The sequence below is a fragment of the Phlebotomus papatasi genome, chromosome 1, assembly GCF_024763615.1.
Source record: "Phlebotomus papatasi isolate M1 chromosome 1, Ppap_2.1, whole genome shotgun sequence".
NCBI classification, from domain to species: Eukaryota; Metazoa; Arthropoda; class Insecta; order Diptera; family Psychodidae; genus Phlebotomus; species Phlebotomus papatasi.
This window is the reverse complement of record NC_077222.1, coordinates 87,747,147-87,764,579: the sequence shown is the minus strand read 5'-3', so window position 1 is coordinate 87,764,579 and position 17,433 is coordinate 87,747,147. Positions and strand designations below refer to the sequence as shown.

General features: G+C 36.7%; 1 protein-coding gene and 1 long non-coding RNA gene across 3 annotated transcripts in view; both read right to left on the bottom strand.

Moving 5' to 3' along the window:
• The window catches only part of LOC129797953 (zwei Ig domain protein zig-8-like), a 163,621-nt gene that overhangs the window by 42,313 nt on the left and 103,875 nt on the right, over positions 1–17,433 (bottom strand). For both annotated transcript variants that reach the window (XM_055840849.1, XM_055840848.1), the window contains exon 3: positions 15,124–15,290. In XM_055840849.1, coding sequence (XP_055696824.1) covers positions 15,124–15,290 — 167 coding nt within the window. The remainder of the gene's footprint in view (positions 1–15,123; positions 15,291–17,433) is intronic.
• LOC129797954 (uncharacterized) lies at positions 10,839–11,679 on the bottom strand. The gene is made up of 3 exons (XR_008751376.1): positions 11,146–11,679; positions 10,992–11,072; positions 10,839–10,898 (listed from the first exon to the last, which is right to left on the bottom strand). It is a non-coding gene; the product is annotated as an uncharacterized LOC129797954 (long non-coding RNA).

The window sequence follows — 17,433 nt, the reverse complement described above, 5'->3', positions numbered from 1 at the left end:
AAGCTAAAATACTGACAAGACAAAATCCCGAAACTTAAAAGCTCGAAATATCGAAAACCCAAAACTCAAAATTCCGGACCAAATTATATTATATTATATGAGCTATTGACCTCAATTCTGAGACTAAGATCTAGATCAAAACTAAAATATTTCCAAAATCAAGACTTGATATTTTGACGCGATGCTTTCTTGGAACTCAAAATGTTTTAGCTAAGAAGCAAGATTTCAGGATTTTCCACACTTAACGAAAAGTCACCTTGAACGTCACTTCTGAACAAAGATATTTATTTCCTGCAGAATTTGTAGCAATTTTTCCACAAAAAAGCAAGATTCCAAGACAGTTTACTAATTTGATATCTAAAGCTTGATTTTTTGATATTAGAATACCAAAATCTTAAAATTTGCTTGATCTTGATTTTGATTATGGTCTCAGAATTGACGTCAATGGCTTCAATACTGAGATCAAGAACAAGATCAAAATTTCAAGCTGTCATATATTTCTAAGATCAAAATTTCATATTCTGTCGCGAAGCATATTTATGTTACTTAAAATGTACATAAGCTATGAACCAAGATTTCAAAATTTTCACACTTAATGAAACGTCACATTTGACAAATATCTTCCTTTCTCTGTTAAATTTGTTGAAATTGCGCCACATAAATTGAGAAAATGAATTATAGGACGTATTAAGCAATAAATGAGAGGCCATGCGAGGGAATAGAAGAATTGCAAACCAATCTTGTGATGTGTGATAAACCGTGATATTCTTATGCGAGATATGAGTCTTTTGCAGGTTATCTTAGGGTGTTGTACTTCGATACGAACATCTAGTGATACAACCATTTCGATTAAATTCCAAAATCAAACAAAGTATTTTTGCAGGCAATTCTCTTTTTGTAACATCTCTTATAGAAATATTCCTCATGAAGAACGATTTCCGCATGAAATTCTTCAAATTGTTAGTATATCTTGAAAATTCCAAGCACCTCTGAGAGATTCTTGGATTTATTTTAAGAAAACAAACTTCAATTTCCAGAATTGCAAATCTTGATATCCACACAGCTTGTGTTTTAGATTTCAAGATTCGAAGAAATTTAATAGATTTGACATCTTGATATTTTGATACCAGAATACCAAAATATTGAATTTTCTTTATTCCGATTTTGATATTATAGTCTCAGAATTGAGGTCAATATGTCTAATAATTTCCCAAAATCACAGAAAATTTTCCAGTGACTATTACGCACCGGTACTATCATGGGAGTAGCTATGACAATTTTAAAACTCGGATTATTAACGTTTGTTTGGCTTTCAGAATTTTGATCCTTTTGAGATTTTGAAGTTAGAAAGTTTGGCTTTTTGGGATTTTGATCCAATTGGTATTTTGCCTATTCGGGATTTCGGCCTTATCGGGATTTTGGTCTTGAGATTTTACAGCGGGATCCATTTTATAAGGTGACACCGAAGATCGGAATATGATATCTCTTACCGTTTAAGTTCAAGATGTTCAAGACCAGTATTAGCTTAAAATACGAGGATGGTATCAAGCAGTATTGAAGGTCGGACGCTTTGAAATGAATAAAATTAAATATAAATAAAGTTTAAAAGTACATTTGATCTTTCTTGAATCTAGAGCTAAACCTCTAGTTTGAAGACCGCTTTAGGTCTGAAGCCCGCATTAGGATCTTGACCATTTAGGTTTTTGGGTCTCGGGATTCTGGCTTTCGTGATTTTGGTGTTCGGGATTTTGACTTTCGGAATTTTGGCTTTTTGGGATTTTGGCTTTTGGGATTTCAACCGATTCTCGATTTTGTTTCTTAAGGATCTTGACTTTTCACGATTTGGTGTTCGGGATTTTGGCTTTCGGAACTTCGGCATTTTGGGACTTCATCTGTCCTGATGTTTTTCGGCATCGATATATTAATATATAAATATTCATAAAAACGTTTTAAATATTTTTTGTCTTCGCAATCCCTGCTTAATTTAATTACTCTCGAGATTTTTGATTTTAAGTAAAATATTTTGATTTAGAGAGGTTAGGTTTTACAACCCGTATATAAAGAAATATCGCCGCAAAATATTAATTTCCCTATTCAAACATTCTGATAATTAATTTTAGTGTTTCCTAAATTATTTCCAGGTATAATTCATTAAATAATAAAACTGTATTCATTGAGTTGTTTTTTAAAGCCTATAGATGAAAACTATAAATTTTCTATATCTGTCGTGTTCATTCACAATTAATGTGGCATACATATTTACTCACGTTTAGTAAAGAGGGTGTTTTTGAGAGATGGGTTAATTGAAGCTGTAGGTAATAATTTTCACACCTAACTAAATATATGTTTTTAGTAGGGTACTACTCACTCCCTTTGTATCTTCATATTTGTTGAAATATTTCACAAAATCCGCCCATATATCCTCCAGGAAGTTAAGTTGAAAGTCAGAGCAGAAGCTTCTCTAAATACCTCTTGAGAGGAGAGTCAAAAATGTTCCACACCTGAAGAATGTTGCGTGTTAGAATGAATTTATAGCTTAAGGTTGATTGTGCCATAAATCAGGACTCTTGTGTTTATGATATGCAAGTTTTCTTGTTACAGCAAAATCTGAAAAGTCTTGAAATTGTTCAACCCCAAGTTAAAATGCATATATACTTTCGAAAATTTAAGGAGTATGGGGTATGGGATGCGGAGGTGTCTGTTATAGCAATCCCTTTCCCAACTCTATGTATATAATTGGTTGGCTAGGAACGAATAAATTCAGGGTTTTTCCCATTGATCGGGGGAACTCCCTGGGTATTTGAGGATGTATGTTAAATTCCATACACGAAACGGAAGGTGTGGAAACGTGTTATTTTCGAGATTGCAATCAATCATTCGACGTATTAAACTGTGTGCTATCTCTTCTGAATTGTGGCAAGTAAAAGTTCACTTGTACACCTATTGTGGACTGGGATGAGGGAGAGGCTGAAATTTAGCACAGGGCATGTTCAATGGAGGCGCCTGGTGGTGCGTTGTTTTACAATTTATCGTTAGACAAATTGAAATTAACTTCAACCTCATACCAGAGGATTTTCAAATGCTACCAACATTCATCGATACATGGGGGCAAAGGTGAAATGGGTGGGAGATTATAAGAATTGACGAGTTCTCCTTTGCAATATCGCTTGGCATGAGGCAGTTTGTTGCTGGTGGTATGCTCAGAATTTAAATGAAATTTCTATGCTATGGAATATCCAAGGGAGATGATATGGAAGAATAATCGTAGCCCATAACAATGTACACACATGATGGGTGAATGTAATTTTGCAAAATTTCCTTCCCTTTCATGTTCCTCTTCAGTGCTATGTATTTTTTTTTCCAACCAACAATCCTGCAAAATCGTTTAGTTGAGATCAGTAGGAAGCACTTCAATATCGCGCTTTTTGCTGTTTCCTGCCCCCGCCATGCGAAAGTCAAATACTTTGGGGAAAAATATCATTGAGGAATTGGAAGAATTTCAGATAAATAGAACAGTCATACTTCATAAATGCACATTGAGTTTTTTTCTTTGAAGGATTATTTGTGGATTTCAACAAGTGCGATGATCCAAAAGTTATTTTTATTTCAAAACTGGGAATCCAATTACACTGGATTCAGTTGCCAAAGGAATTGAAATTGGAGTTTATCAAAATTGGAATAAATTTTTAATAAAATGGGTGATGAAACACTTTTTTTTTTATAGAAAGGATTTGGGGATTATTTTGAACATGTTGAGATAGAGACTTGGCAAAAATTTCTACACCAATCGCAATTTATTTAGTATTGGAATAACATTTTTGATCAATATACTTTGTAATTTGGTCAGTAGGAAATTTGTTCTGGTCAGAAAAATTGGCAACAAATCGAATTTGATTTAAAATTGTAAATCTATTCTGAATTAAAAACAAAATTGTACAGCAACAACATTACATATTACACTACATTACATTATAACTCAATTTGAGCCAGCAAAAGAACACATAATGTTAGAAATAAATTTAATTTCGTCAGTAATAAAATCTAAAGTATAAAATAAAATCACGCTTGGTCAATTCAAAATAAAATGTTAATTTAATATATTTTTTCTATAAGTTTTTGTTGATATTTTTACTGACCATTTTTACAGAATGATATTCAATATAATTCTTTTAATGGTTAAAATAATCCTTACTAACCAGTTGTTTTATGGCATTTATAACTGATTTTTCACATTAAATGAATGGCTCACTGGTTGTGAAATATTAATTTTTTTTCAATATAATACATATTTTTCCAATGAATTAACAATTTTATTTATTTGATTGGGTAAACTTCACTGAAATGCTTCCTACCTATGACAGAAATATGAGTAAAATATTATTTTTCAAAACATTTTTACTAGTAATTCAGTGAAAGAATTTAAATTAATTCGAGAAAATCCTCTTAAAGCTTTAATTTTGGTTATACATGATTTAATTTTAATACTTTTTGATTTATTGTTCAGCAATAAGTTTTTTATTGGCGAATGTTTCTGTGCAGTTACACAAACCTTGGGAAAATGTAGTAGAAAAAGTATAAGTATTCCACTTTAGAATGGATTGCACGGACTGTGCTTTAGTTTCCCAATTACCTTAAAGAAGATGAAATAATTGAACGATAAAAAAATTGCCCCAAAAGTCTCAGAAAGGAGTCCACTGAATTACCTGAAAAACGGTAGAAAAATACGGAAAATTAATATCTGCCTGTCCACCGAACCATCCGGTCGAATGGACGAAATTTTCCCGCGATGGGCAGATTTTCCGTCTGATGTCCAGAAAATGTGTGTCTTCTAAAAGACTCCACGTGGTCCCACGTGTTGGCGAAAAACTTTGATGAAAAAACACTTTGTTCCACCACCAATAATTTTTAATGTTCACCAAATAAATTCACTGATTTTTACAATCCTTTCCACTTATTTTCTTTAACTTAATAAATAATTTACAATAATTTTCTCACATAAATTGATTTTGGAATTCACTCGAATGCTCTTGTGCCAATGGATTATTTGAGACTGAATAGAAGGAAAAAATGGTAATTTTTGGGAACTCGATTGCGCATCAGGATTAGCGGGATCTTTGGGAGGAGTAAAAAACCCGCATTAGCCAGTGCTCCACTTGCATGAAATGAGCGCCACTGGCTTACAGTCCATTCTCATCGATTCACGCGCCAATCTTTGCAATTGCGCTAAAAAATTAAGATTGCGCCGTAACATGCTCCCCGGTGTGCTCCAACTGATCCATAGATTGGTTGGAGTACAGAAGATCAGGATCCTCTTTGAAAATTCTCGCCACTTTAGTGATGCTTCTAGAATATCTTCCTTTTGATGTACGCACTGAAAGAACGCGCGCAAATCCATCCTCGCCCAGTGTCACTGACTCAACTTGACCCAAGACCCATTTCCTTTCTCCACTCTGAGTTTCATCCAAAATTAGAACCACTTCTTCAGGGTTGATGTTAGGCTCATTGCTTCGCCACTTCGTCCTCTGCTGAAGAGTGTTCAAGTACAGCAATCTGAACTTTCTTCCGAATGCCTGGGCCCGTTCTTGGCAAAGTTGCCAACATGATAAGCGATTGATGGGCACCTGAGACATATCAGGATCAGGCGGTGCGTTCCCTGCGGTTCCGGTCAGGAAATGACCCGGCGTTAAATAAGATTGTTCATTTGGGTCAGTAGACAGCAAGCATATGGGCCGACTATTTAGTACCGCTTCGATCTGGCACAAAGTAGTGCACATTTCTTCGTAAGAAAGGGTAGCATGCATGGACACACGATTGAGATGATGTTTCACTCCCTTCACGCATGCTTCCCATAAACCCCCATGATGAGGAGCCCTCGGAGGGTTAAAATGCCATATTATACCCTGTTCTGCCGTTGCCTCTTGGACTGATTGCTGGAAGTTTTCTTGCTGATACAGCCGTGTGATTTCACGAACCGCTCCTTCAAAATTCTTCCCATGATCAGAGAACATGTGACGAGGAGTGCCCCTTCTAGCGGCGAAACGTCGAAACGCTGCTAAAAAAGCTTCAGCGGAGAGGCTAGTCACAAATTCTAAATGAATAGCCTTACTGGCCATGCAGACAAAGACTGCAATGTAGCCCACGTACACACCAGCATTTCTTTGGGCTAATCCCCGGGTTACAGCGGGGCGGTACTTCAATGGGCCAGCATAGTCTACTCCAGTACATTGAAAGGGCCTAAATAACTTCACTCGAAAAGGTGGTAATTGTCCCATAAGCTGAGTAAGGGGCATGGGGTTTGCACGTGTGCATCTAACGCATCGATGCACAATTTTTCTTGCTGCATTTCGACCACCAACTGGCCAATACCGTTGACGAACTGTGGCCAGAAGAAGTGAGGGTCCTGCGTGAAGCTGAATCTGATGCTCCTTTTCAATAATACGATCCGTCAAACGAGACTTCGGAAGAAGTATTGGGTGTTTAGCTTGAAAGGGTTCATCAGATCGTTCTAATCTACCACCAACGCGAATGAGACCATCAGAATCGACAAAGAGAGTGAGAGAAGATAAATTCTTCCATTTTGATCGCCGAATGTCTTTCCGGGCTTCTAGAAGTTGAGCTAAACCCGGAAAATTCTCTCCTTGATCCATGCGAATGAGAACCTTAAGTCCCTTTTCCAATTCCTCTGGAGATATTGGACCAAAGTGTCGAGTTCCTTCAGGTACAGACCGTTTGATGATGCGAAGCCATTGCACTATGATGCATTTGAGTTTGTGCAATGAAGAATAACGATCCAAGAACATAGAGAGAACGGAAGACCGTTCATCTCGTTGTGGTGCGTTCGTTATGAGAACTGTATTGTCTGTGAAGCTGTACAAGTTCTTGTTAAATTTCGGTGGCCAAGAATCCTGAGATTCTGTGAGCCATGTTGGCCCATCCCACCATAAAGCGGAGTCTGCCAATTGCCTTGGAGTTGCACCACGTGATATAAGATCTGCTGGATTTACTTTTGTGGGCACGTGACGCCACTGAGATATGCTTGACATCTCCAAGATCTCTTTCACACGCTTGCCAACGAAGATTTTGTAATTCTCGGTGGTGTTGTGCAGCCAGTGCAAGACCACCATGGAATCACACCAAAAGTACGTGTCTGCAGGGGAGTAAATGCTACGCAATTTACAGGCTAGCTCCCCGGCTAAATGGGCTCCACACAGCTCAAGACGAGGAATGGTCAGAGGTGGCTTCAATGGGGCTACTCGAGACTTAGAGGATAATAATCTGGAACATCGATTGCCCTTAGAATCTTCAGTGATGAGGTATGCCACTGCTCCATATGCCTTTAAGCTAGCGTCGCAAAAAAGGTGTAATTCAATTCTGCAGGGATTGGAAATAGAAGAGATCCACCTGGGAACTGTAATCTCAGCAATATGCTGCAGTTCACTCACATAATCTCTCCAAGGTTTAGAGAGTTCTTCTGGAAATTCGTCATCCCAACCTTTGGTTTTACGATGTACTTCTTGAAGTAGGATTTTGGCTTCTGAGATAATTGGACCCACAAGACCAATAGGATCGAATAATCGAGCAATGGCCGCTGTCATTTGCCTTTTTGTCTTGCACTCTTCCGAAAGAGGAATCGGACAAATAAATTTGAAGCAATCTGAGTGGGGATCCCACCGAAGACCAAGAGCACTAGACAGGCTCTCCCCGATGCTAACATCACCTCGGACATCTGTGGCACAAGATGGCGTCAATTGGGGGTGATTGCTGGTCCATTTTGCAAGATTAAACCCTGCACCTTGCAGTACTTCAAGAAGTTGTAACTGCGTGGTGATGCCTTCTTCAAGAGTATTTATGGACAGAAGACAGTCATCAACATAAAAGGAAGTTCGAAGAGCTTGAGAAGCAAGAGGATGTGACTGTTGATTATCCATGGCCAATTGCAGCAATGCTCTAGTAGCCAAGAACGGACTAGAGGCCACCCCAAAACAGACACGAGTGACTCTGAACTCCTGTATGCGCTGAGACTTATCGGGACGCCAAACAAAACGTTGGAAATCCGTATGAGATGGGTCCAAAATCACTTGCAAATACATCCTACTAATATCTGCAGTGAGAGCAAACTGATGGCGTCGAAAACGCAACAAGATTTCCGCCAAAGTTGGCTGAACTGCGGGGCCCACCCGCAATAAATTATTAAGACACACGCCATTTGATGTCTTCGCACTCGCATTAAAAACAATGCGGAGCTTCGTAGTTGTTGAGTTCTTCAGCACTCCATGGTGAGGCATATAATAAGTGGAAGAGGGGTGAGACCCAGCAGGAACAGGCTCAACCCAGCCATTTTTGAGCTGTTCATTCATGACCTCTCCATATAGGGTGCGAAGCTCGGGATTCTTTTCAAATCTTCTTTCAAGTGCCAAGAGTTGTCGGATCGCTAATGAACGTGAATCACCTAAAGCATTTGGATTTTCACGGAACGGTAATTGTACTACGAAACGACCTTCCGAATTGCGAGTGTGGGTAGTTTGAAAATGGTGCTCTGCAGCAAGTTGGTCATCAGTGATATCTTCATCAGCGGGCAGACTCTCAATCTCCCAAAAACGACGTAGTGTCTCATTGAGAGCTGTAGTGGATAGGCAAACGCTGTCATGCTCCTCAGGGGGAGGCACTGGCTCGTGCTCCCCAACAACGACGTACCCAAACACCGTTTCTTTAAGCAATGGGAGTCCCGTACCCAATGAGATCGAGTCATTTAGCCAGCTGGCCCAGTATGGGTTTCCACATAACAAAAGGTCAACTGGGTGTTGTACTGACCATGAGGGATCGGCAAGCTGAACATGCTGAGGCATTTCAATAGCGGAAGTATCAACATCCCAGTTCGGAATATTTCCAGCAATTCTGGGCAGGACAAAGCACTTAAATGAGAAGGACGTATCAGACATTCTTGAGAGAATAGTTGCCTGTACGTAGAACTTGGCCTTTGAACGGTTCTCATTTATTCCCGAAATGTTGAGATTGGCAGGGAATTTAGGCAGATTGAGTCGGGAATATAACTCTGTCGTCATCACGTTCACTTGGGCTGCTCCGTCTAGGACTAGACGGCATGGGACAGTTCCTCCATTGGAAGTAAGTACATTCACAAGCGCAGTAGCAAGGAAAATCTTTGGAGGAGAATCAGAGAGTTGATTCTCAAATGATGTACTGACGGCCAAAACATTGGGGGAACCAGAATCATCCGAGGCAGGACCGGACGAGGGTTTATTCTTAGCAGCAGGAAGGGACCCAGATTTGGACGTAGAAGTACCAGAGGAATCCTGAGTGGCAGAAGCATAGTGATCGTGGAGCAAGGTATTGTGCCGCCCATGACACTTTTGGCATTTATGGTAGGTGCATGTGTGGGTCATGTGGGTGGCGAAGCAATTGCGACAGAGACTGAGCCGTTTAACAGCCTGGAACTTCTCCTCCGCGGGCAGGCACAAGAATTTCGCACACTTAAATAAGCCGTGTGGCGATTCTTGGCAAAATCGGCAATTAGAGGAATTGGATGGAGTCGCAGCAGTGGCAAGAGCATTGGCGGATTTGCGAGAATTTGAGGACTTGTTAAATGATTGGCGTGGATTAGTTGTGGAGGTTTGATTGGTCTTGACAGGGTCTGGATTGGAATTTCGGTGATCGACACATCTTTGATTAAGAAATTTGGAAAATTGATCTAATGTAGGCACATCATTTCCTATTTGCCTTCCCCAAAGAACTCGAGATTCAGAATCTAAGCGCCCGAGTGCAAATTCGATAAGCCATGGATCTCTTTGTGTCACATTAATGGCATCCAATGCCATTGTATGCTCAGAAAATATATTTGTAATCTCATGAATGGCTTCGGGATGACTAGGAGTGACACGTGGCATGGAGAAGAAGGTTTTGATATGGTCAGTAATAATATCATTTTTACGCTCAAACTTATCGATCAAAATGTTCCAAGCGACTTGGAAGTTAGCATCTGTTATTGCAATGTTCTTAATCGCGGATGCGGCAGCCCCTGAGACCGCGGAAGTCAAATAATCTAATCGCTGGACATCAGAAATACCAGGAAAATTTATTACTGAAGACGTAAAACGGTCTTTGAATGAAAACCATGACGAGAACTTGCCATCAAAAGTGGGGAGGTTTTTTTGCGGTAGTTTACTAACAGGGGCAGGAGCATTCAATTGAACATTATTTTGATTATTAATACTTGCTGCGCCTGTTAGAGTGTTGAGCAGAAGATCCATTTGCTGCTGATGACGTAGCTCTGATTGATTCAAAAATGACGTCATGAACCGCATCATATCGGCAGGAAGAGATGTCTTGGCGTCATCCTCATCTGTTGCACTGCCAGGAAGTTCACGGATAATGCTCTGAATCGCTGCAATAAGACGATCACACCTCGTATAAAAGCCATGAGCATAGTTTTTCTCATCCTGACGACCGGCCTCCTCAGTTTGGTTCTCGATGATGGAAGTCTGAATAGCCGTGAACCTTTCCTTGATTGACTTCACCATCTTGACCTGAGTCTCCATATTTCCCTTGAATCCCAGAAATTCTTTTTCCTCGATGGTGAGCCTGTCAATGTATTCCTCAATGCGATTTATGCTTCCCACCAGGCTGGTTCGCGTGATTTTCAAGTCCATGGTTGACATCCTGAAGCTGTGGACTGGTATTGAGTGCGCTGGGGTCCTCGAAGGACCAAATTATGTGCAGTTACACAAACCTTGGGAAAATGTAGTAGAAAAAGTATAAGTATTCCACTTTAGAATGGATTGCACGGACTGTGCTTTAGTTTCCCAATTACCTTAAAGAAGATGAAATAATTGAACGATAAAAAAATTGCCCCAAAAGTCTCAGAAAGGAGTCCACTGAATTACCTGAAAAACGGTAGAAAAATACGGAAAATTAATATCTGCCTGTCCACCGAACCATCCGGCTCGAAGGACCAAATTATGTGCAGTTACACAAACCTTGGGAAAATGTAGTAGAAAAAGTATAAGTATTCCACTTTAGAATGGATTGCACGGACTGTGCTTTAGTTTCCCAATTACCTTAAAGAAGATGAAATAATTGAACGATAAAAAAATTGCCCCAAAAGTCTCAGAAAGGAGTCCACTGAATTACCTGAAAAACGGTAGAAAAATACGGAAAATTAATATCTGCCTGTCCACCGAACCATCCGGTCGAATGGACGAAATTTTCCCGCGATGGGCAGATTTTCCGTCTGATGTCCAGAAAATGTGTGTCTTCTAAAAGACTCCACGTGGTCCCACGTGTTGGCGAAAAACTTTGATGAAAAAACACTTTGTTCCACCACCAATAATTTTTAATGTTCACCAAATAAATTCACTGATTTTTACAATCCTTTCCACTTATTTTCTTTAACTTAATAAATAATTTACAATAATTTTCTCACATAAATTGATTTTGGAATTCACTCGAATGCTCTTGTGCCAATGGATTATTTGAGACTGAATAGAAGGAAAAAATGGTAATTTTTGGGAACTCGATTGCGCATCAGGATTAGCGGGATCTTTGGGAGGAGTAAAAAACCCGCATTAGCCAGTGCTCCACTTGCATGAAATGAGCGCCACTGGCTTACAGTCCATTCTCATCGATTCACGCGCCAATCTTTGCAATTGCGCTAAAAAATTAAGATTGCGCCGTAACAGTTTCTGTCCTTGGTTGGAACCTTCCTCAAGGCTTACATAGTAACAAATTGTGAAATTTCTTTTTGTTCTCCCTTCTTTTGATGTAAGTCAGTTTTCCAGAATTTGTTTTAAGTATTTTGGTTAAGAAAAGAACTAATAATTTGTTTCTGTTGGCCAATAAAAACTTATTACAGGAAAAAAATCAAGACAGATATTCTAAATTTTGACAAAGTACACATCCTAACGGTCGACCTCTAACATGGAATTATTGTTGTTTCTATTCCAAAAATAATTTGCTTTAAAAAAAATAGGATATATAAAAAAATAATAAAAATCATTCGGCAATGAAAACTTATCACTTTTAAGCTTGAGTATTTTATAGCACACACTTGGAGATTTGCAAAAAAAAAATCTAAATTCCTGCAATCCTCTACGAGTACGTACAAATATGAGAAAAAATAATTTTAGATAGTCAGGAAAAATTATTTTTTCTATGATTCACGGGTGACCAATCGTCCGAAATCATCATTTGTCATGAAGATTAAAAAAAATATCGTATTTTCCCTAAATTTTTTTCGGCACAATGTAAAACTATTTAAATAAAGCTCTTAAGTGCATAAAAATATAACATAAACTATATTTTCTGAAATTTTCAGTCAAAAGTTTTAAAAATTGTGCCGTGGGGTCCAGTATTTCTAAAACGTTTTTAGAAAAAAAAACTAACTTTTCGGGTGAAACTTTTCCTTTACTTAGTAGAGGAAAGCGCGCTCCCTTCGAATGATTTGCGCTTCGCACAAATCATTTTTTTTACTGTGTTATAAATGAATTTGGCCCATTATAATATTATATTTTAATAGCTATAGCCTAATGCCTCAAAGTTTTCAGAAAAGTGCTATGGTTCAAATCCATAAGGAGCATAGAGAAAAAAATTAATTGTCCGAAGTTTGATTTGTCCGAAGGTATCGCGCTTTCTTCTATAAGTTCATCTGAAGTCAGAAAAAAATCAAATATCTCCAGTTAGCAGATTAGTTGAGTTTGTTTTTAAACAAAGAATTTTCGAAAAAATAAATCTTGTTATTTTTGGGAGTATTTTATAGAAAAAAATTAACTTTTCCAGAGTATTTCACACCATATTTCATCTTCTAAAATTATTTTAAGTAATCCTTTCACCAGAAAAGGAAGTTGTTTTTCAAAGACATTTAAGATAGTCAGGTCCTCAGAGTAATACTACGGAGAGAACGTGCTAGAACATTTTTTAAGGAGAAAGTAAAATGACCTCAAAAATTGAAATGTAATCGAAGTTTCCTCAATGTATGTGTTTTTAATTGTTTTTTAGAATGTGAATAAATTTTAGTGAACAGTTCTAAAGACCAGGATGACCTTTTTGGCAAAGAACTGGAGTGAATGGTGTTTAATGATGAAGTAAACAGATAGTGTTAGTGAAAAAATAAATTTCCATGATCAGTGAAAAGCTCAAATCTGAGGGTTTCATTTAGTGAGTATATCTTGAACTTTCTTTTTACTTGTCCATCCACCGTGGGCCGTTATAAAAAAACACATAGAAAAGGAAGAGAATCTCAAACGACGAAAAAGACACGGATTGGCCTTACTGCTTTTCTCTCCTTTATTCTCGTTACAACGTTTCGGAGGCTTATTGTAAGGAGAATAAAGGAGAGAAAAGCAATAAGGTCAATCCGTAACTTTTTCATCGTTTACAATCCAAAGTGACCGAATTTCCCAATTTAAACTCACATTCATGGTAGAGAATCTTTTCCGATTTTTTGGTAGACTTCATGTAATTGGACAACAATTTGAAAACGAGCTGTTAACTAAAAAAGCGTGGAGTTATTGAATTCATTAATATAAAAATGCGTGCATCGCCCGAGAAACCAGTGACGGTTGCACTCGTTTTATTCAATTTGAGGAAACTTATTTTACATGAAAACTGGCACAGCTTTTTTATTTGAACGTCCACTCCGTAGTATTACTCTGAAGTCAGGTCCCAGTGAATATATTTATTAGAAATATTACAAAATATAGTTTTAATTAAAAAAATGAGAGAAAATAGGCGAAATTGGGGCAATAGTAAACATGGGGTAATTGTAAACACTGTTTTTTATGCGTACATTACTTAAACGACTTAAACCTTATGTCGATCATTTCTTCAGCTGACAAGGATCCTTATAGCATCTGTGACTTGATATAGAGGTCTTGTCATTCGAAGTCTTATATCTAATAAGAACATTCGTATCGTTTACAACTACCTTATGTTTATCACTGGCCCAATTTCCCAGTTCTATTTTTTAGTGCTCTTACTCTTAAACCACGTAACCCCGTAACTGTTCTTATTTCTTAAAAGTTTAAGCTTTTGAAAAGTTTTACTTTCAGTGGTACCTTTAATAAATTCATTTTATTATTTATTTATTCGTTTGTTTGTTATATTTACTTATAACATTATTACTTTATTAACATTATTACTGTGATAACATCTAAGAAATATTTTGTAATGTTTTAATGTTATTTATTTATTTATTTGTAGTATTTATAGTGTGTTCTTCTGACCTTCAGAAAAAGAAACCCTAGAGGCGGGTGTAGTCAATGGGGGGCAGTCATCAGACAAACTCCAAGTCTCAATCCTTAGGGGGTAAGGCGAACGAGCAGCGTGATGGAAGTTCCACGCTTAGAATCCCCAGCCGCTCCCTACGAAAATGAATATTTGGCAACCGGACCCAAATAAACCGGAAAGTCCGGCTACCTTTTAATAGCCGCAAAAATTAAAAATTAAAAAAAAAAACAATTTTTAGAAATTGAAGACCTTTGGGAACTGGGTTTAGCGTTAGGTTTGAAGACCGCTTTATTAAATATTATCTATCAAATTGATCGTTTATATTTTATTATCATCAGTAAGAGTATATTGTGTTTATTAATTAGCCAATCTATATGTAGTATCTAAATTAGTCTATAGACCTTAGCCGCAAACTATTGATCACGCTCCGTAAGTCTAATAAATTTTAGGAAATATTGTACTATTCATTTCTCCATTTTGATAGGATTAATATTTTATTTAATATTATATATCAACATTAATATAGTCTTAAAAGTTGTAGTTTTAGTTTTAGTTTTAGTTACAATATTTGAATATACTTTAGTAATTCAGTGAAACCCAAATTTTCAATTGAAAAAATTGATAAATCGTCAATGTTCGAATTTAGGGCGCCTGGTAAAAGCTTTCTATTTGCAATCAATCTGTTAATCTAAATGAATGAAAATTTATTTTTAAACGAATATATTTTTAGAAATTCAAAATAGTTTGGAAGCTTTTAAACAAAATCACTATGACATATTTTTATTTATTGAACGTCCCCTGAAATGTTGTCAGTGTCAATTGTTCCCCGAAAATAGAGGATGCTTCAGGTGGAATAAAAGGATTAAAAAAATATATATGACATACCGTTCGATTTCCCAGGTTTTTCACTTTACACACTAGATGAACAGTCTTGCCAACGAGTCCAGTGATGTTGGATGGAACTGATGTGTCAAAATATGGGCCAGTTCCGGGCGTTGGCCACTCCTGCAGGAAGTCCGTGAGGAATCTCCGCGAGCCAGTTGCCAAGCTACCTGTGGAGATGAATGCAATAAAAAAAAAACACCGGATGAGATTATCAATCACCAACTCTTTCCCTTATCCATTGGACATGAATGTGATTACATCGCAAATGGAGTGGCGTTTTGTTTAATAAAGTCCTCCAACCTTATGGGGTGGGTATTGTATATGGGGTAAATATCCATTAAAAATAATTACACATGACTTTCCACTAACCCTTTGTTCCACTTTTATCCAAACAAGCTAAAACGCATAGAATTGCATGAGATATGACGCTGATATCGATTTTCCTCTACGACCCCAGCAGCTTGGGTCGCATAAACAGCGTCATTCATAATTGTAAATTGGCCGATGTCCAATGGTTCCAAGGGTTTTTTTTTATGGGGGGGGTTGCTGCACTACACCCCCTTTTGACTTTTCATTTTTTCCCCAAACAATCTATTTATTGTTGAAAGGAAAATCTCGCTATGGTGGGAAACTCATTGATTTTTCTATAGATTTTCATTATACAGTTTGGGCTCATTTATGAAATGAAACTTTTAATGAGGAGCTTTTCATAAAGCTCGATTTCTGTTGGCACAGGATAATTAAAATGGGTTGTTAATTTGTTTTATTTTTGTTGATAAATACAATAATAACTATTAATGAGCTTTCCAGATGTACCAATCAGTTTATACTTTGGATATAAATTGCTCTTGATGTTCAATAGATGACCAAAATTTTTGCATTTGCTTAATATAAAGTCAGTTATTTAATATTTTATTGTAATTAGATTATAGAAATGGTGAAAAAATCCTAAAACTTTTTGTATATTAATCTCGAAATATAAAATTTTGTTATATATTTCGTATAAATTTAATCAGTTTTGAGAGCAACAAATGCTTCTCAGTAGAAGCTGCAATTCTTCAGACAAGAATACTTTTTGAGGATAAAGCTAGAGTACAATTTAGATCTTAACCTCAAAGAAACAAATTTTCAATTAAATAATTTTGAAACTTTTTAATTATGTACAAAAAGCATTTGAATTTGAATAAAAGTTGTGTTCTATAACTTGCAGAAGATTAAAAATAATTACTCTACGAAAAATATTGAAGTGTTCTTACTATTGCTTAATATTTTAAAATATCTCCTACGAATTTAAATTCTATTATACTTTTCATTCTAGTTGCTTAATTAACTAGTAGACGTACAATGTGTTATGCAATAGCAATAGAATAGAGCATGAACTGTATGATATTAACCCATTCAGAAAGTCTGACATAAACATTAGAGATAGAATGTTAATTTTAAGGGATATCTCCAAGGATTGTCAGTGAAAAGGTAGTCATCCTAAAATGAAAACACTTTTTTGGGTTTTTCCCAGGGCTTCTGGTCCTGATGGGGATCTTCCTCAGTGGCTCGAAGGCATTAATGTTTATTTGCAAAGATTTTTTTCTTAACTTTTCATATTTATAAAAGTTGTTTTTTCGGACAATTTTTTAAATAATTGAATAATAATTTTTTTTTAAATAACTTTAATGCGCTTCCATCCATTGAAGAAGATTCCTATCAACATCGAAAGCTCTGGACAAAATCGAAAAAATGTTTTCATCTAGGGTGATTAGCTTTTCACTGCAAATTACCGGAGATATCCATTTAAAATAAACTCCGCCAGTCCATATTTGAACGTATTAGAATGTTAATATTCATATTTTGGAATTACAGAATAATAGAAGAAGTAGGGCACCTTTGAATTGACCTTTTAAATTGAACCCATTCCTCTCTATTTTTAAAGGAATTGAGGCAGTAATTGAGCTTTACAATTGGTTTGCTAATCTAAACTCTTTCACGGTAAAGTTTAGTTGTATTTTAAAATAGTAGAAAGAAACCCAATTTCAAAGATACCCCATTTCAAAGGTGCCCGACTTCCCCCTATATGATTCTTTTGAAAATTAAGAGAAAACGTCTATTAGACATGGAGTGATGCTATCAAACGATCATTGAAATTAAATACAATACAATAATCCATTACAAATATTATTCATTTATATAGAGTTACAGTCAAAGAAAAGTATTTGTCATTCAGAGTTCAATTCAGAAAAGAAATTAAAGAAAAATATTATCAAAATCGACGCGATATCAAACTTTCCGTGCAAAACTTTAAGCTCGAACACTACA